Genomic DNA, 21948 nt, shown 5'->3' on the forward strand with positions numbered 1-21948 from the left:
CAATTTGCACGAGCTCACCAAAATTGGACAGTCGAAGACTGGAAAAATGTTGCCTGGTCTGAGGAGTCTCGATTTCTGTTGAGACATTCAAATGGTAGAGTCAGAATTTGGCGTAAACAGAATGAGAACATGGATCCATCATGCCTTGTTACGACTGTGCAGGCTGGTGGTGGTGGTGTAATGGTGCGGGGGATGTTTTGTTGGCACACTTTAGGCCCCTTAGTGCCAATTGGGCATCGTTTAAATGCCACGGGCTACCTGACCACTGTTTCTGACCATGTCCATCCCTTCATGACCACCATGTACCCATCCTCTGATGGCTACTTCCAGCAGGATAATGCACCATGTCACAAAGCTCGAATCATTTCAAATTGGTTTCTTGAACATGACAATGAGTTCACTGTACTAAAATGGCCCCCACAGTCACCAGATCTCAACCCAATAGAGCATCTTTGGGATGTGGTGGAACGGGAGCTTCATGCCCTGGATGTGCATCACACAAATCTCCATCAACTGCAAGATGCTATCCTATCAATATGGGCCAACATTTCTAAAGAATGCTTTCAGCACCTTGTTGAATCAATGCCACTTAGAATTAAGGCAGTTCTGAAGGCGAAAGGGGGTCAAACACCGTATTAGTATGGTGTTCCTAATAATCCTTTAGGTGAGTGTATATATTGTCAGAGAAATGATGAAAACTATTTTAAATTAAGCCTTGTTACAGAAAAAATGAAAACAATATGAGAACTTATAATTATGAGAAGCATTTCATTTTCTTTTATGTCATATGCGTTATGGATAAATGTTTTGCACATACAGTCATATGAAAGCCTGTATAATTATTTACTCTACTTTCAACAAAAAAAAAGATAACAGTGGTATGTCTTTCATTTCCTAGGAACACCAGAGTACTGGGGTGTTTTCCGAACAAAGATTTTTAGTGAAGCAGTATTTAGTTGTATGAAATGAAATCAAATGTGAAAAATTGGTTGTGCAAAAATTTGGGTACCTTTGTAACTTTGCTGATTTGAATGCATGTAACTGCTCAATACTGATTACTTGCAACACCAAATTGGTTGGATTAGCTCGTTAAGCCTTGATCTTCATAGACAGGTGTGTCCAATCATGAGAAAAGGTATTTAAGGTGGTCAATTGGAAGTTGTGCTTCCCTTTGACTCTCCTGTGAAGAGTGACAGCATGGGATCCTCAAAGCACCTCTCAAAAGATCTGAAAACAAAGATTGTTCAGTATCATGGTTTAGGGGAAGGCTACAAAAAGCTATCTCAGAGGTTTAAACTGTCAGTTTCAACTGTAAGGAATGTAATCAGGAAATGGAAGGCCACAGGCACAGTTGCTGTTAAACCCAGCAGGTCTGGCAAGCCAAGAAAAATACAGGAGCGGCATATGTACAGGATTGTGAGAATGGTTACAGACAACTCACAGATCACCTCCAAAGACCTGCAAGAACATCTTGCTGCAGATGGTGTATCTGTACATCGTTCTACAATTCAGCACAATTTGCACAAAGAACATCTGTATGGCAGAGTGATGAGAAAGAAGCCCTTTCTGCACTCACACCACATACAGAGTCCCTTGTTGTATGCAAATGCTCATTTAGACAAGCCAGATTTATTTTGGAACAAAGAGCTTTGGACTGATGAGACAAAAATGGAGTTATTTGGTCATAACAAAAAGCACTTTGCAAGAAAAACACCTGCTACCTACTGTCAAATTTAGTGGAGGTTCCATCATGCTGTGGGGCTGCTTGACTAGTTCAGGGACTGGGAGCCCTTGTTAAAGTCAAGGGTTGGATGAATTCAACCCAATATCAACAAATTCTTCAGGATAATGTTCAAGCATCAGTCACAAAGTTGAAGTTACGCAGGGTTGGATATTCCAACAAGACAATGACCCAAAACACAGTTCGAAATGCAGAGGGAGAAGTACAATGTTCTGGATGGTCGTCACAGTCCCCTGACTTGAATATCATCAAAAATCTATGGGATGATCTGAAGCAGGCTGTCCATGCTCAGCATCCATCAAATTTAACTGAACTGGAGAGATTTTGTACGGAAGAATGGTCAAAAATACCTCCATCCACAATCCAGACACTCATCAAAGGCTATAGGAGGCATTTAGAGGCTGTTATATTTGTAAAAGGAGACTCGACTAAGTATTGATGTAATATCTCTGTTGGGGTGCTCAAATTTATACACCTGTCTAATTTTGTGATGATGCAAATTGCATATTTTCTGTTAATCCAGTAAACTTAATTTCACTGCTGAAATACTACTGTTTCCATAAGGTACTGTATGTCATATATTAAAAGGAAGTTGCTACTTTGAAAGCTCAGCCAATGGTAAACAAAACGCCAAAGAATTAAGAGGGGCTCCCAAACGTTTTCATATGACTGGATTTTATTAAAGTATGTATTTTGAGGAAATTTTATTTATTTTAGCATTTTATGATCATTGAACAATAAGCCAACAGAATTTCATTTTGTTAATATAAAATGTTGAATTCACATCTGTGGTCTATAATTTAATTATTAAAATATACTTTAATATAGAACATAAAAGTTCTATTTGTCTGGTTATGCATGAAATTAGTGTAACAAGTTTTTTAAAGGAATAAAGAAACTGGAATTGGTTAGCAGAATTAGCCAATCAAGTAACATGAAATCATTGATCGCTATTGGCCTTAGGAAACTTGACCAGAGCATCCCTACCAAACACCTGGGGAATACGCTACAAGAGGCAGAAAGGTAAGTCTTTGCTGATTTTTCTTTCCATCTTCTGCAGTATATACTGAAAATGTATTTATCATTCATCAGACAAATTAACACAAAAGTTTTTCTCTGAAGTGTAAACGCATAATGATTTATTGAATTAAACAGATTTTAAATTAAAAAGATTTAAATGAACATTACCTTTTAAAAATGTAACAAAACATGTTTTCATGTTTTATACAAGTGTTCTTCTGTATTATAAATAAATATATCTTCTGCAGCATTTGCACAACCAAAAATTTTCTGTTATATTTAACCAACACTTAATTTCCACGCCTCCATTAGCGCTACATCCGGAAGGCAGAAATAGGCTCAAGTCACATTAAACTTCCCTTTGAGTGGAAATCTGCAGCTCAGATTGAGCTAAACAGAGACCTCCTGCTTGACTGAGCCTATTTACTTTAGGAATAATCTGACGAGATAAAGCATTAAATATATGGACAATCTGGGGGTAGACTATGTGCGATTAAGAGTCTGGAAGATCCTAGATATCTGCAACATTACAGGCCCCGTCTCAGGATCATTCATCCACTGCGTGCTGTTTAATGGATTCTCCAGCATGTCTTCAAATGCTACAAAGAAAACAAAATACATAAACAATACATAACATGGAATTAGAAAAGGTAATGTATTTAGAAAGTCTAAAACCAACATTTGAACAACTGTCAATATTGTTAAGAATTTACATTACATTACTAACTTTCCAAACTTTGTTAGTTTGTTTCTGTAAAATAAAACATTTAAAGCAGCAAAACCTTCTTTGATTTAGAAACACATGCAGTATTGAAAAAAAGAAACTAAAACATCCTGATAACTTAAATATCAACCCGCCTTACAGCTTAGTTTAAGCATTGTCTATGTAAAGCAGTCATTGCAGCTTTGTGTTTTTTTGGTTAAGGGTGAATGACATTTGCACATCTAGATTTCAAAACTTTTGTTCCCTCTTTCTTAGATGTTTGCTCAAGCCCTGTCAAATGAGACGTAGCACTCTGGATTTGGAAATGATTCACACCCAATGGGCGATTTGCAATCTCCAAGTCCTTCCAGTGTAATTCAACAGATGCTGAATCTTTGCCCATTTAGTGCTATTTTTCTTTTTCTTTTACTGGGTTCCACCAAATTACAAATGGCCACTTTGGAAATATTTGGGTATATGAAGAAGGGAATTTACTATATTTTTTCCCACCTTACACAGCTGAATTTTCACTGTTAGGATGGCAGACCCTGGGACAATTTTCCAAGCACACCTGGCTGAAGCTTACAGAACAGACTGGGGCTGGATACTGGCGACATACAATTACAATCACTCAGTCATTCTGATAGCCGATGCTGAGTTTATGAGCTATGGTTCGGTCAACTTGTCATGCCTTACTCACATGTCTTCTTCCATTATTGGGAGAATTAGGACTCTAACAAATATCATGAAATAGTCAGAAAAGTCCAAGAAAGATCATATAGCCTTTCCTCGGAGAGGTAAATCATACATAAAGAGTTTTTTAAACAGTATTTAATAAATGGAAAGTGTCTTACTAAAGATTATTTTGATCACTGAAGTTATTATTAAATTAATTCTATTAATTTCTGTGCATTCTTGGGCTATTTGAACAAAAATTGGGTTTGTGTTTAGGGTCAGGGAATACCGTTTACAGTGATCTCTCGCTATATCGCACTTCGAGTTTCGCGGCTTCACTCCATTGCAGATTTTAAATGTAAGCATATCTAAATATATATCACGGATTTTTGCTGGTTTGCAGATTTCTGCGAACAATGGGTCTTTTAATTTAGGTTACATGCTTCCTCAGTTTGTTTGCCCAGTTGATTTCATACAAGGGACGCTATTGGCAGGTTGGCTGAGAAGCTACCGAATCAGAGCATGTATTACATATTAAATTAAACTCGTCAATGATATACGATATGCTTCCCGCGCGGTGCTTCGCACACTTCAAAGCTCTAACAGCCCGTATTGATTTTTGATTGTTTGCTTTTCTCTGCCTCTCTCACTCTCTCTGACATTCTCTGCTCCTGACGGAAGGGGTGTGAGCAGAGGGGCTGTTTGCTTAGAAGATACGGAGGCTCCTCTAAAAAATGCTGAAAGACTAACTTCACATTGCTCCCTTCATTGCGGCCGTTTTATCGCGGGTGCTTCCACTTAAAAGCCCAACAGCCCTATTGATTTTTGATTGTTTACTTTTCTCTCTCTCTCTGACATTCTCTGCTCCTGACGCGCACAATTGTGAGAAAGAACTGTCATCTCTGTCTTGTCATGGAGCACAGTTTAAACTTTTGACTAAATGGTGTTATTTCATGTCTAGAGGGCTCTAATAATGTTAAAAAACATATTTAGAAGGTCATAAACAGGTTTTCTATGCTCTAACTGCGAAAATATTAGATTTATAAATAAAGAATCCTACTTCGTGGAAATTCATTTATCTGTCTGGAGCGGATTAACCGCTATAAACAAGGGTTTACTGTATAACTGTGTGGAGAATATTTATAAACAGTGTGGGAGAGTTTCTAAGGACTTAAAATATATAAAAATAACCATACAAACATATGGTTTCTACTTCGCGGATTTTATGAAGTTGTTTTTAGGAACTAGTTAGCTTTGCTAAGTAGCTTAGCCTGCATTTGGTTTCTTTCATTTCCCTCTATCATGAATCATTTCACACACCACACTATTAAAAAGTATCCCACATGATGCCACCAAATTCATATTAAAGACATCTGACAAGCTATGACAGTTCTACTCAAGCGCCGTGATTTTGAATTCAGCTTTTTTTTTTTACATGAGAACACAGAATATTTAATCACACTGCATGACAGTCTGATTTCAAGACAGGCTTTCATGTGGTCTTTTGTCAAGAATAAATTTCATATGGAAACTCTCTCATCTGGGAACTGCTCATGGGTGCCAACTCCTCAAACATTTTAGGGAAAAACAATTACAGAGGTCTGCAAAATTAAACTCATAAAATTGACTTAAATGTGAATAGTTGTTTTAACTTGTATACATAAACATAATAAAAATATAATATGAACATTTTATATCACATTTAAACACAAAATTGTAAAGAGATTTAATGAAAATTGAATAAATTGCACAATTTCCTCATATATACAATACTGTTGTAAATCAATTTAACATGAAAACTTCTGGCTTTGTAATATTTTAAATCATATATGGAAAGGAAGCAACAATACACATTCATTGAATTACATAAAACTTCTCTAGTTTTTGTCATTGCTTAGTTTTTTTGTTTCAAGTTTTGTTTCGTGGCCCATTGTTTGCACACTTTTTCAGGCATCCCATCATCCCAAGTACCTTCTTTCAACGTCCTTGATATCCTAATAAAATCTTTCACCGCTCCAACATTATCAAGGAAAAAATCCAAATGTAAATCCAAAAAAAGTTAACTTAGAGACTGTTGCAACCCAATTTCCTTAAACTTTAGTATTAATTTTTTCACAATCTGTAGATACAAAATTTAAAAAGTCCGGCATCTCTGCCTGGACGTAATGTCATCTGGCGTCTACAAAAGGGTGGCAATGTCCAATGAAAAAGGCAACAGAAAGCACAAAGAAAGAGGGATATATGGGGCAGAATAGGATGGACTTACCATTTAACTAAACTGGCATTTGTCTGTGCTAGTTTCTTTATAATTTGGATCTTTGCTCCCTAAAAACTCAGAAATGATGTCTTTGAATGATACCCAAGTATCTCATTCAAGGTTGTTCATCATGCCATTAGATTCTGTATCAAAAAACAGCTTTCTCATATGAGGTTCAGCAAAAATGCCCTCTTTCAGTTCAGCCTCAGACAAACCCAGACACCTCTGGCTCAAATACAGAGTGGTCCAGGTTTAATTTATGCAACTTATAATGCAATGCAGGAAAACAATATAAGACAAAAGAATTGTTCGAAATATCTTGTAATAAACGAAAATGGACTTACGTACATTGAATTAATTCTCTGATTTCGCTGCCATCTATCGGCAACAAAAATAATTTTTTGTGAATTCCCTATGTAATAAACTTAAGTTATACCATAATGAAAATTGTATACTTAGATCTGGACCACCCTATACATAAAACAGGCTCCATCTTTTGATAGGACTTTGACAAACTGCTTCATTATATAAAGCTTAATATGAAGCCATGGTAGAGGTGGGTCTGAAGATGTTTTTGGTACCAAGCTGTAGTTTTTTTTTTTTCTAGTTGGCCATTTCTTCTGAACCCAATGTACGTTTGTGGCTCTGCTCTCCCACTCACAGAGATAACATGAAAATTCTGCATACCTAACTGCTGACCACACAGCACTTTCAGGTTCCCAAGAGCCAACAGTGCTCAATGTATTAAATTTTCTCAGAAGATTTTCAAAGTTTTAAACAGATTTTAACATTAGAAAATATTAAATTCAAACAAACAGCCATTAAAATAAAATGCAGATATTTAATTGAAAACAGTGCAAAAACAATAATAAACCTCTAATTCGCAGCTAAAAAAGTGTTTAGTTTTTATATTTGAATTCAGCACTCAAAAATATATAAAAATCACATGACATAATCAAAACATTTGTACAATGTATACCTGTGTTATAGGAGACAACAAAAAATTAACAAAAACAACAAACTACTGTATAATGATAAAAAGAATACTTATTGTTTTTGTAATACTCAAATTGGTGTAGCCCAGAAAGTATTGCATTGCTAAAGGAGTAAACACCTCTCTCAAATGGGCAGGTTATCATTGACAGTCTTTTTTTTTCCTCCAATCGCATCTATGAATTTTTCAGGCTCTACCAATTCAAGCCAGGTATTGCTTATCATTGTAATACCTACCAGTTGCGTGATATTTAAAGAAAAACGGAATGTGCCCCCACAGATATAGATATAAAAATTCTAGGCAGGAACAGATAGATAAATGAGCATGTTCAGACATTTGTTGCACAGTTTTGAGTAGCATGGCATCTGCAAGAAAATAAAAGCCCATATTTTCTCATGGTGATAAAAACCAAGATAACATGCTTTTTGTTATATAGTGTAGGTGAGTTCTTTGCCAATGGGCACTGTGCTATGGCACAGTAGAATATACTTTTTCATATCGTGTAGGCGAGTTCTTTGTATATTCATCATCCTTTCTTCCATTGTGGTCTCCTGCCATGGAGCTTGTAGGAGTTGTAAAACTGATAAGCTTGCTAGCTGTGTTTCTTCTTGATAAATATCAGATGAACATTTGACATATTTTGGATTTTCTTAAAGAGCTGTACTGCATTTATTTTTTGTGCTTACCATACAAGTTTTGGTAAAAAAAAAAAAACAAAAAAACCCAAGTATTGCATTATTAAAATGGTAATTCATATTTATAATTACACATCAAGAATTCCACTGAAGAATAAAAAAAAAACACCTGAATAATTATAGTAAATACATATTTTAACAAAAAAAAAGTAGTGCAATTAATGATTAAAAATTATTAAAAACGTGTATATTAATGCAGTGTACCAAATACCAAATATTTAAATTTAAATTTATGCAGTGTTTAATTGCCAATATCAATTAATTGATTGTGTGGTTGTGTGCAAATCTATCTGTCTGTCTTTTATTTATTTTAGTATTTATTTGGTCGCTGAACAATAAGCCTACAGGAATTCATTTTGTTAATAAAAAAATGAATGGTATACACCTATGGTCTAGAGTTTAATTACAAAAATACAAAAGTAAACACTTTAATATTTGACATTGTAACCTTAGATCTTCAAATGAGTGTCTTCTTATAATTCCAAAAGCTAAACTTAAAAGAAGTGGTGAGGCGGGCGGCCTTCTGCTGTTATGCACCTAAAATCTGGAATAGCCTGCCAATAGGAATTTGCCAGGCAAATACAGTAGAGCACTTTAAAACACTGCTGAAAACACATTACTTTAACATGGCCTTCTCATAACTTCACTTTAACTTAATACTGATACTCTGTATGTTCAATTCTTCATAATAACTATTCATGGTGGCTCTAAAATCCGTACTGACCCCTACTCTCTCTTCTGTTTCTTTTTCCGGTTTCATTGTGGTGGCGGCCTGCGCCACCACCACCTACTCAAAGCATCATGATGCACCAACATTGATGGACTGAAAGCCAGAAGTCTACGTGACCATCATCATCAGGTCCTTCCATGAAAACGCTAAATACAAAGAGGACTGTTTGATTTATGTTAGGTAGACTGCCCAGAGGGGACTGGGCGGTCTCTTGGTCTGGAACCCCTACAGATTTTATTTTTTTCTCCAGCCTTTGGAGTTTTTTTTTTGTTTTTTCTCTCCACCCTGGCCATCGGACCTTACTTATTCTATGTTAATTAATGTTGACTTATGTTTATTTTTTATTGTGTCTTCTATTTTTCTATTCATTTTGTAAAGCACTTTGAGCTACATTTTTTGTATGAATATGTGCTATATAAATAAATGTTGATTGATTGATTGATAAGGCTTCTATGTGTCTGTACAAAGATTTTTAAAGGGATAAAGAAAAGATAAACATTAAAATCGGTGATTGGTATTGGCTTTAAAAAACCTTTAACACTATTTTTTTTTATTTTTCAACTAATCCACCATTTAATAATTTCACATTAAAATTTTTTTCAGTGTTTCCTACCAAAAATGAGGGTTCTACTGTACAATATGTATACAGAATATCATATATGCATTTGGTACGATAAAATTCATATTTCATTGTAATGCTTGTAATTGAAATTAATAATTGCAATTATAATATCAAAGGCAATAATTGTTAATTACAATTTTTGTTAAAATCATGCACCTCTACTTATTTGTTGACCATTTTTTAATAAAACATATACATGCTAGACTCGAACCCCAGCTTCCAGAGTACAAGGTAATCAGTTAAGCCATTATGCTATTTAAGCATTGTAGTGCAAAACGTTTTGTGAGAAGTAGCTATTGAATGAGTCAGATTCACAGTGATGTTTGTAAAACCTGTACTACAGTAATACTTTTAGTAGCAATGCTGTATACACATACACAATATTTATATACTTATACATATTAATTTTATGAGACTGGTCATTCCATGTTATAATTCCTATTAAGGGGTTTCAAGAAAAAGTGTTCACAGAATGTACAAAACATAACTTTTTATAAACTGTATAAACTCAATACTCAACATTTTTCAAAACAACTACATTAGATGATCTTGTAGTTGTAAAATTCCCTATTAAGTGGATTTAAACACATGCAGTGAGAGATTAAAAGAAGTGATCATGTCACAAATAAATGATGCATCATGAGCACTAGTTTGGTTATTTTTGCTAGCTAAACACATAACACAGTGAAATACTGCGATCATAGGCCGTACTGTGTACATTTTTCGTCGCTGCATCTGTACAAAAAGGGAACAAAAGCAATAACAAAAAAGTCTAGGAAGTCAAGTATATAAAGATATCAGTTTACACAGTATTAATACAGGAGAACGTAGGGTGAAATGACACCTTTTATTGACTAACTAAATAGATTACAAATGCAAGATTTCAAGGCAGCTAAGGCCCCTTCATCAGGCAAGGTGTAACCCTATTAATAACAGTATTAATAAACATTAAGGCTACACCCTAAATTTTAAATATACCCATTGTTTTAATTTTAAGATTTTTTTTTTTAGAAATAAGTATTTAAAAATGTTCTTACCTAAAAGTATTTTAGGATTAGTAAGGCCTAGCTGTACAACTGGATTTTCTAAAATGGCCTGAAAGAGGGGACTGTTGGGATCAATTCCAGTATCCAAATCTTCAGGAGAGGGTTTCCTGTCTCCAAGTAACCAATCGCACTAAACAAAAACAAAAAATATCATCTTATTTAGGGAATATATGGCAGAAATTGAAAGCAACAGACCAATACATTAAATCTAATATACATAGTCATTTTGTAAATCTCAATAACTTTTTATAAGAGATACATGGTCAAAATAAAATGCATAAGTTGAGAAAATTTGGTAAGAAACTTTCCAAGGTTATTATCTGTAAATTGAAAAAGGCATTGTGCTTAGTCATTCAGTGCTTAATTACTTTAAACATTAATGTACAATAATTGCAGTTTTTAAATTTATATAGTATAAAACACATCAAATAAAAATTTTAAACTAACAAACTTAGTTCCAACCTTACATATATGTTTTTGGAACATAAGTCTTGAAACTACTCTCTCTAACAGTGCTGACTACTTTTCTACATCAAAGAATCTTCCAAAGATTAGCACAAAGGACTTTATTTTTAAAATGTACTGCTATCTTGTATCCTTAAAGGATATCCTGAAATTCCACTTCATATCATTGATAGCCAAAAAGATTGCACACACATTTGATAGTTTATGTACAGTACAGAGTGAGTGTGTGATTGCATGCCCAACAATATACTTGTGCCCAATTTGTGGTTAAGACAGGTTTCCCATAACTCCAATCTGGATAGACAAATTAGAAATAGCTAAATGAAAGACTGATTGTATAAAAAGCTGTTGCATACTGTATCCTCTTTAATAAAACCCCTGTGTGCGTCCAGGTGTCCATGTGTGTGTGTCTTTTGGTGAAGTGCACATGCGGGAGGCTCGGTGCGACACACACGACCGGCATCGTGGACGCACACACACTGGAAGCTGAGCATACAGTGAATGGCGTAGTCGCGCATGATAAGCAAATAAAGGACAGCATTGCTGGGGAGACCGTGGACGCACACACACTGGAGGCTGGGCACACAGTGAATGGCGTAGCCGCGCATGATAAGCAAATAAAGGACAGCATTGCTGGGGAGAGTGCTGATTGGGTAGTCGTGGCTGCGCACATAAAATCCATTGCTTGGGAGACGCCACACATACTGCCCCGTGCATGTTTACTAACAACATGCCACCCAAAAACAAGGACACGTCAAGTAGGACAAAAGACACAGACACTCAAATTGTATATAAGCAACATCTCCTGGAAGAACGGTCAGCTCAGCAAGTAAACATCAACAAAAGAAACGCTGAAAGACAAAGAAAAAAACGAGCAAATAGATCGATTGTAAAAAAGAAAATGAGCGTCAGAATATTCCCCGTATTGATTTGGCTCTATCCTCTACTAATTTACCCTTTACCATAAGAAGGTGACAATTTCCAGTTACATTAGCCTTTGCCATAACAATTAATAAAGCTCAAGGGCAAACCTTAGAAAAAGTTGCCATTTACTTGCCAGAACCAGTATTCAGCCAGGATCAGTTATATGTTGCATTATCAAGAGTTAGAAGTTTTACAGATGTTGTTGTCAACGTTGTAGATGGTCCTGAACAAGAGTGTTGACAAAAATGTCTATAATGAAATTTTATTGAAACATTTCCTGAGGTAAAAAAATAAAAACGTTTTCCTAAATATCTTCTTCAGATATTGTGTATTACAGATTGTTATAAAGTTTTACACTAAGGCAATATTAATTATACTTACTGTATTGTCATATACGTTTCTATTTTATTTTTAATATTATTTTACTTTAGGCTTCTTGCAAAAATATTTTTAACAAAAAAATTAAGACAACAAACAGAATGAGGTCAAGATCCCTTGCCATTTAATATAGACTGTTCCTAATAATGTTTATGCAATACTGTTCTAGCGCCCGTTATTGTAACAGGCTTAATGTCGAGTAATCAAATAAAGCAGTTTTGTAAAGTGACATATACCATAAACTGCACAAAATGCTGCTGCTACTATCTATCATCTGATCGGGTTCATGTCATAGTATAAATGTGTCTAATGTCTGCAATTGACTGTCAGTTTCATTCACAATGCACTCTCCTATCTTGAGTTCTAGCAGCCCATGATGAGATGTGCAGACTATAATCTCTAAAAGTCAAACACATTTTAGTGAAAACTTGATCCAGGGCTACAACACTGGCTCCTAATAGGAATCCAAACACATCCTAAAACACAATCTAGAAACTGGAGTCCAAAAACAGAAGCTAAAACCCTCAAAAACCAATACCAAAAAAAAAAGCAAATACTTAAGAAGTCTAAGCAACACTCAATGACATCCTGAAGGAAACTGTCTTGTGCACCAGAATATAAAGGCGGAGGGCAGACCCTCAGATGTCATGTCATCGTGGACCCATGTCTTGTGGTTCCGTCCATAGAATATACAGAATGGTGGAACACTTAAGGCCACAGTACACGAATAACAAATAATAAGTAAACCTAGCAGAAATTACTTAAAGGCATGAAAAACAATAATCCCAAAATAACAAATGAATAAAATGGAAAATATATACAAGCCAGGATAAAACTTCCGGTTGCTGTCTCTATGAAGCTGAAATGTACCACCTATGATTACATGAGATTTGTTCCAAGTACTCTGGTGGTTTAAGATGCACCAATTGTGGGATGCTGCTGACATTATGAGTAACTAATTTGTTTCAAGTATCTACTATCACAGATGAGCCTAGGTGTACACAAAACCGTCTGGTTCTTGTAAAGATTGCTCACCATTGCCTTTAATTCCATATACATCTGAGGAAAGCTCAAGTATCTGTTCTCGTTAATTTCAACAAGTGCACAGAAGCACCCAGAAAATCAATAATCTCTCCATTTTTCAAGCGCAGTTATTCAAATAATATAAAAACTTAAATCAGCTCATTATTTTCACAGACCTCTACCATGTGGCAATTACTGCTACATTGCAACAAATGAATACTGGTTAACTGAAACTTGACCAAAGCTCAGTTTCAAGCAGACAGTATTTCATTAGCCATCCACTTTACCCATGTGAATGCTTCAGTGTATAGAAATATATTTGCATAAGTTGTGCAGTTCTACTCTGAAGTCATCACATTATTGCACTAGGAGACAACGGTTTCCACTTTTTAACTTTTATTCTAGTGACAGGATGAGAAAAATGAAAGCTTTCTCTCACATAAAACTTTGTGTGCCTGGTTGTAGTGACAGATCCACTTATACTGAAAATGTCAAGTACTTAAAAGAGAGAAATGGCACTGTAAAATTCAATAACATAAAGCTGATGGAGAAAATATTCTTGCAGCTGTCACTGACAGATAGACAGACAGACACTTTATTAATCCCAAGGGGAAATTCACATACTCCAGCAGGAGCATACTGAAAAAAAACAATATTAAATTAAAGAGTGATAAAAATGCAGGTAAAACCGACAATAACTTTGTATAATGTTAATGTTTACTAGGTGGAATTAAAGAGTCGCATAGTGTGGGGGAGGAACGATCTCAGTCTGTCATTGAAGCTGCTCCTCTGTCTGGAGATGATACTGTTCAGTGGATGCATTGGATTCTCCATGATTGACAGGAGCCCTGCTCAGCGCCCGTTGCTCTGCCACGGATGTCAAACTGTCCAGCTCCATGCCTACAATAGAGCCTGCCTTCCTCGCCAGTTTGTCCAGGCATGAGGTGTCCCTCTTCTTTATGCTGCCTCCCCAGCACACCACCGCGTAGAAGAGGGCACTCGCCACAACCGTCTGATAGAACATCTGCAGCATCTTATTGCAAATGTTGAAGGACGCCAGCCTTCTAAGGAAGTATAATCGGCTCTGTCCTCTCTTGCACAGAGCATCAGTACTGGCAATATTTGGTGATGGCTAAAGGCCTGAATCATGACTATTGGGGAAAATGCACTTGAAGCCCCTGCAGAGTCATCTTTATCAATGCTGTACTGACATACTGGGGAATTTACATAGTTTAGGGGTATGCAAAAGTACTGCTGAAATAAATAATGTAACATATGATTATTAAATTAATTAAAATTAATAGTGTCTTTCCAAGCAGTGAATATCTTGGGGTAACTGATAGAAATCATGACTGCCTGTCATGTAGGGCTGCAACTAATGATTATTTTGGATTTATTTTTCGAATAGTCCCGATTATTTAATGCCTGACTATTTTGATGCCTGCGACCTGTGGTTGCACATCCTGTTCTGGGCTCCAGTGCATGTCTTACCTCATCCGCTCACATCTGTCAACCCTGATGTCTCTGCATTAATACGATTAAAATTAATAATAATCAAATTAAAATAACAACCAGTGAAACATATAAACTTGAAAATAATCAGATGTTTTAATATTAGTGTGACCATTACAATAAAAAAGAAATGCATTACACAATACAAACTAAATTGCACGTGGTCTTTAAACAAAAAAGTGCATTTAACTTAACCAAAAAATACATCAGTAAAACTGAAACTTTTTCATATTTTAGTAATAAATGACAAAATTTAGACATAAACTATATAATGTGTAAAGCCTGAAGTGCAAAGATCAAATAAACACTTTCACGAAAGGTTCCAGAACGATACGATAGCTTCTGTGGTGCAGCGGTAGGAATTGCTGACTTATAATTAAGAGTCCCCCGGTTTGATCCTGACTGCCTTGTATATTTACCGTTTTGAGTAGTGAGTTACTCTTATTGTTAATATTATACAATAAACATATACATTTGATTTGCATCTGTAACAGCCAATGTAAATGTATAGTACTTGTAAAAGTTTTTTTTTTCCACTTTTATTCTCTCAGTCACGATCACGATACATACTACCCCCTCCCCCCAGGGATTTGATGCCATTACTTTTTATCTGAAACTGGGAATAACTGTAGATGTGAGTGGTGTTTTGAGACAGTTGAACTAGAAATTCTCTGATCTGGATGGATAAAAGCTGACACACAAACGATGGCGAATCTGCCTTATTCACATGTCTTTCTCACTTTTTTTTATTCAATTTTATTGAGTGTTCCTGCTTACACTGAATTAGTATGTGCCTTATGGTCCGTGATTTCACACACACTGACAAAAAAAAGAGACATAGGTATATATAATATTTGGGATTATTAATTTTATGACCTTATAGTACATTTCGGAAAACATTGTGGCACGGATGCAACATTATTCATATTCATTCGCGTACCTTCTTGCGATTGTAATCAGTTACCGCGTTTTTTTTCCTCCCTATCTTACCCAGTCTGCACAGGACACCAGGACATGCAGAGGAAAGAATGTTCGTCTGCAACATGAGCCATGAACGCTCTTCTATTCTCAGTGGACCCCTACATGCCTTGCACATTACATGTGCTTTGATCGCCGCCAGGTCAAGCTTATTATAGCACAAGCAACCGGCCACCTCCGTGCTCCTGCTAGCACTGAATAAGCTCACGCCTTCTGGTGTCAGCGCACAGCACCGGGGAAAAAAAAAAGGAAAGAGACAAATATATGTGAAATTTTGAAGAAATCATTGTATGACCTGAATAGTACCAATCAGAAAACACCGCATTAATGTAATATTATTTGAAAACGAACAGATCGGGTGTAAATTTGTTACCTGTAAAAGTTAGCTTTTTTTCACTTTTATTTTCTCAGTCTCGTTCACGCACTCCCTCCCCTCCTGATCTGACCCTAACTAACTAACAGCGCCAGCATAAATTCTCAAGAGGCGGCGGCATCACAGCTCCAGGATGCTTGCGTTTCAGATGCTCTTGCATTGTGGTGGTGCTACCGTGAAAAGAAAGCTCCGCTTTGCATAATCTGCCTTCAACTTTTTTTTCTTTTTCGGTGAAGTGCTCCCACATTTTTGAAAGATTCTGTCTCAATTTTTACTTCTCCCTCCTCTATCTGACTCGCCATTGCAACCATGTTTATTTTCTTCTACATTCTTCTTCTCCCCAGATGTTCTTCTTTGTTGGTAGGATTGTGTGCAGTCTTGACAATCAATAATAAACAATACTGCCCCCAGACATTCATGTAGTGCATTGCAGTTACAAAAAGCAATGTGGCTCTTTGTGACTGGAGTCGCTATTGAAGGTTCTATTTATGACACCTCGACAATAAAAAATCCGTGTCGACAATTTTTTGTAGTCGACTTCGTCGATTACGGCGACTAATCGTTGCAGCCCTACTGTCATGACTACGACACATCAGCAGATGCTAACACACTAAAACATTTACAGGAGATATATGGAGATGGAGCATTCAACCACCAGAATAAGCTTTGAATCTGAAAGTTAGAGCCCACATTTTTTAAAGTATAGCCAAAGAGACTGCCATAATATCACTTTGCTGTACGCAATCCTTAGACACACACAGTCCTACATCGGTTGGGCAGACTTTACTACATATTATCCTAGAGGGACGTTTTTTGAAAAAGAAGAGTATTAAAAACATTAAAGGCACTTTTAGGGTTTAATACTTCACGTGACGCAACATGTCTGCTTGTGGATGCTACTGCTTTATACTTGCGTTCATAATTTATGTAAATCTGGAGGATTCCACCAGGTGGCAGTACTAGATATCATTATGGGGAGAAAACAACATTCAGGTACACTGTGCTGTGAATTGCCCAAAACATTCAATAAATTCCCAGGACACCTTGGCACAATATTTCTGAAAAGGATGGATGTTAAATATTTATATTCATCAATCCTGGAATGCACCCATTCTAGCTAGCATCGAATGTAAAGGCAGAAACAACCCCTGGATGGGGCATGAACTCATAGCAAGGTGAATACAAGCACATACATATCCTAGCGTCATTTTAGCATCATCAAATCTCCAAACCTGCATGTCCTTGGTAGGAAACCAGAGCACACTGTGGAAACCCACCAGGAAAACATGCAAACTCTAGGCAGGGAACACCAGGGACATGACTCCCTGGAAAGCAGCAGCACTACTGCTCCACATTCGTGCTGGCCCCACATGTGTAAACAGTGTTCATTATTTAAATGAAGTTAACAATTTATCTGTAAAATGTACACACTTCACCATGAAATTGAAATCAAGTATAAATCTAAGGATTCTAAATATGCAGAGAACTGGAATACCACAAATTTAATGTGTTCTGATGACATTTATGACGTTCTACTTTAATGACAAAATAAACTATAAGATTAAAGTTGAAATTTCCACTTTAATCACAAAATAGTCCTTTTTTCTTCACTGTGTCCTTAATTTTTTTTCTGTGGCTCAAGTATGCTTCTGTACATTCTGATGCTCTAGCGAAGGTGCTTAAAAAAAAAAAAAGATGGCACAGAAGATGGTATGTGAGAACTTTAAAATGTATTGTGTCATTACGATGACTATTTTGCACCGCTTGTATTGTGAGAAATAGATAAAAAAAAAGTACCACAAATACATTTGTATGTCAGCACTTAAGTTTGATGATTTTTGCTTCACCATATCGAACCATTCATCAATCATCGAAGCACACACATTGATCCTGTAGGATTTGCAAAGAGGCTTGCTGACACATGTTGATAGTAAACAAAGACTATGAAGTCACGTTCCAACTTGAACACGATGTGCCCTCCGCTTTTTTGCTGGTACTGCAACTTGCGCATGTGTCGCATTCATTTCTGAGGACGTGCTCAGAGGACGCATCAAATCAACACTGGAAACGCATAGCAGCCATGATACGTGTGCATACATATTCTGAGCGTGAAATGTCAACAGGCCCTTACACAGATATAAGCCAAGTCATCATATCTGACAACCAGTGATATCATCAGCACAAACACACAATACTTTGACAAATAAGAGTAATTACCTTTAACAGTACACAATAGTAAGAAGTCAGAATTCAGCAGGATTCCTACAACTGACAGAATTCAAAATGCTTATAGCTCTTGGAAAAAAGTCCTTAAATCTGTTGATTTTTAGCCTTGGAAATCAAGCAGCCTGATGGCAGCAACTGAAATTTAGAAGAAACAAAAGAAAAAAAAGAAAAAGAGGATGGCTACTATCTGACAAAATCAAGCTGACCTTCATTCTATCTTGCTTGTAATACAGCTAAATGTCAACAGTCAGTTGCAAACCAATGTTACTGCTAATTTTTATAATGTTTTTTGGATAATTTACATTTTTAATGCTAAGGTTGCCAAACCAACATAAAAATGTGATAATAGATTCAATAAAAGGCTAATTAAAAAGTGGCATTATAGTTCTGCCCACTTGAAAACGTGTTCTAAGAAAGAATAATAATTTCTAACCCCCCTTTGCAAATTTTTTTTGTTAAGATCAAAGGTTAGCCCATTATTAATGATTGTCCCTAGATTTAAGTACTGTATGTATTGCTCCATAATGTTCAAAGTCTCCTCTTTTATTATTGCTGATAGAGTGGTAGGAGGGTAACACCTAAACTCTACAGCAATTTCCTTGGTCTCAGAATTATTTAGCTGTAAAACAGAATGTATCAATCAGTTTGCAAACTAAAACATGAGCCTGGATTGTATTTAAAGCAGACGAATAATCAATAAAGAATAGTTTTGCATGGGGTTCTGGTTCTTCCAAGTGCTCATACATAAGTGTTGCTGTGGTATCCTCCACTCCCCTTTTTGCTCTGGATGCAAACTGGTATAGGTCCAGAGATAGATACAGGTTTTGTTTTAGTAGCATTCTCTTAATCAACTTCTCAAAGGATTCCATGATATAAGAAGTTGAGGCCCCTGGTTGAAATCATTTAATACTTTTGGGGATGTACTTTTTGCTATTTGAGTAACATTTGCTGGTTTCCAGAGTCAAGTCACTTGCTGCAAATCCAGAGACATCTCGGGTATAGAGTGGAATATTGGAGAGTGCTGCTCTGCACAAGAGTGAAGCAGTCATCCATTGATGCTGTCTGGGCCAGAGCTTCTTTTGATCTTAGTTGCTGAAGGAATTTTCTTACATCGCTCTGGTCCTAAGTTTGGTGTTTTGGTGAATAATGTTAAACTGTCACACCTGGCACACTCTTACCTTCTAGTATGGATGTCATTCACACAATTCAATTCCTCCTACACCCATTTCTGTTTCAGCTAATCAGTTTGGTTCAATCAACATCTTATGCCATGGTCATTAGCACCTGTTTGTTGTCCATGCTTAATCAAGTTTTTATTTGAAAAATGGTCTTTACTGAAATACTATTTCTCTGAAACATTTAATTTTTTTTGCAAATTTAAAAATGCACAAGCATACACAAAATATCACATTTCCTTCCAACAGAAATGCACATGTGCAAGCTGTAGCAACAGCAGACTTAAAAACACAGAAGGAAAGAACAACCATCTGCTTTGCACCTACATGTAGATCTGTGCATGTTTCATGTTCAATGAAGTATGTGGGAGGCTTAAAATAAACCTCAGACCTAAAAATAAAACAACTACAGTGGAGAAGAAAGAAATGCTCCTAAGACATTTCTGGGACTGGAGTATGATTTGGAGTGTGTGGGCATTTCAAGCTGCCAACATATTCCTTGAAGCAAAAAGCTATTAAGTGTTTTCAAGAACAAGCTCTTAGTGGGGACACCTAACTAACATAACTAACACAACTAACAGTCAACACCAGAAATATTGGCATCCCTCAAAAAATAGAACAAAAACATTAACATAGATAATACATACAATGATTCTAATATTCCTGAAATGTTTGGAGAAATTGTTGACAATTGTTTTTATAAAAACAATTCCAGCAAAAGTGTTGTTTTATCTTCTAAATAATTTATCTTGTTAAAAATGTATGTTAGCACCCTTGAAGAATACTATAAATAAGACCAAATAAATTTGTATCTTTTGAGAAAAAATGTTTCTTGATGTTGTCTATTAACTGTTAATGGTTATCTCCTGTTTTAATGGGGTATAGATATGAGGTAACACACAGGTATAATCCTTTTGTCATTCAGCAACATTAATAAAACTGCATAAATTGGGGAATGGCTACATAAAAGTAGGAATTCAACTGAAATTATCAGTAAGCACAATCGAAGCCATTATAAATAAGTTTGAAAAGTATGGACCTATAGAAAATTTGCCAGGATGGGGACGTATCTGCATATTACTCGCACAAACAGTGAGAAGGATGCAAAGTTTAGTTGAATCTTGGTGACTGTCTGTTTCAAAGCCAACTGTAAGACAACTCCTCCATGACCAGAAGCTTTATGAACGAGTGGCATGAAAGAGGACTCTCCTGAGTCCAAGAAAAAATCCCAGCATGTCAACTTTGCCAAGCAACATTGGAGATACAACTGGAATCATATGCTGTGGTCAAATGAGACTAACATTGAGCTTTTTGACCACGACACCATCACGCTGTTTGGCGAAAAAAAGGAACTGCATACAAAGCAGGGCATCTCATACCCACAGTAATATATAGTGGTGGCTCTTTGATGCTTTGAGGCTGTTTTGCGGTCTGTAGTACAGGGCCTCTTAATAAGGTCAGAGGCATAATGAATTCCATTTAATACTAGAATATTTTAGCCGAAGATCTGGTTGCTTCTGCAAGAAGGCTGAAACTGGCTGGGTATTCCAACAAGATAATGATCCGAACCACACATCAAAATAAACAAAGAACTGGTTGTAGAAACACAGGATCAAGGTTTTGTAATGGCCCTCGCAGTCTCCAGATTGAACCCAATTGAAAATCTGTCATCTCAATTGAAGAAAGCAGTTCACAAAAGAAAACGCAAGAATCTCCATAAGTTGGAAATGTTTGGCATGGAAGAGTGGTCTAAGATCCCTCTACAAGTGTTCTCCAGCGTTGTTAAAACACTACAGAAAAAGGCTGAGGGCCGTCATTCTCACCAGGGGAGGCTCCACCAAATACTGATACCTGGGGGTGCCAATATTTTTGGAATCTGCCTTAGTATGAAAATTTATGTTACTAAAGAAAAACTTTATTTTGCTCTAAAAGTCTGACAATAAAAGCTAGAGGCTTACCCAGTTCTTTAAGCACAAAATCTCACTCACTGCATTGTTCCTTTTATATATTTATTTTTGTAATTTTTCATGAAGGGTGCCAATATTTCTGGAGTTGACTGCAGTGATAGTTAATGAATCACCATTAAACAGTATGAGGAGGAGGATCTGCGTTTATAAAACAGTGAAACATATAAACTCCCTTTGAAAATCCTTCTTATCCACCTTTACAGGTGACTAGAGATGAAGTTGTACTGAGGATGATTGTGGGATGTAGAGACCCATCTAAAGTTTGCCAGTAAACATCTGGGCCTGTACATGTGACTTCTTGAGCAGGGGAACCTTGTGGGCACTGCAAAATTTCAATCCATTACAGCATAGTGTTTTACCAATGCTGATCTTGGTGACAGTGGTTCCAACTGCCTTAAGATCATTAACATGTTCCTCCTGTGTAGTTTTGGGCTGATCCCTCAC

The 21948-nt window shown here is 36.3% G+C and overlaps 1 protein-coding gene across 1 annotated transcript in view; it reads right to left on the minus strand.

Annotated features, from left to right (window-relative positions):
- Positions 1-2858: 2858 nt before the first annotated feature.
- ubac1 (UBA domain containing 1) overlaps positions 2859-21948 on the minus strand; it is a 63815-nt gene continuing 44725 nt past the window's right edge. Inside the window, exons 9-10 of the mRNA XM_039763854.1 lie at positions 10475-10613; positions 2859-3360 (exon numbers count right to left, since the gene is read on the minus strand). Of these exons, the coding sequence (XP_039619788.1) occupies positions 3245-3360; positions 10475-10613 (255 nt within the window). The 3' untranslated portion in view covers positions 2859-3244. The remainder of the gene's footprint in view (positions 3361-10474; positions 10614-21948) is intronic.

Source organism: Polypterus senegalus, chromosome 9 (genome assembly GCF_016835505.1).
Source record: "Polypterus senegalus isolate Bchr_013 chromosome 9, ASM1683550v1, whole genome shotgun sequence".
NCBI lineage: Eukaryota > Metazoa > Chordata > Cladistia > Polypteriformes > Polypteridae > Polypterus > Polypterus senegalus.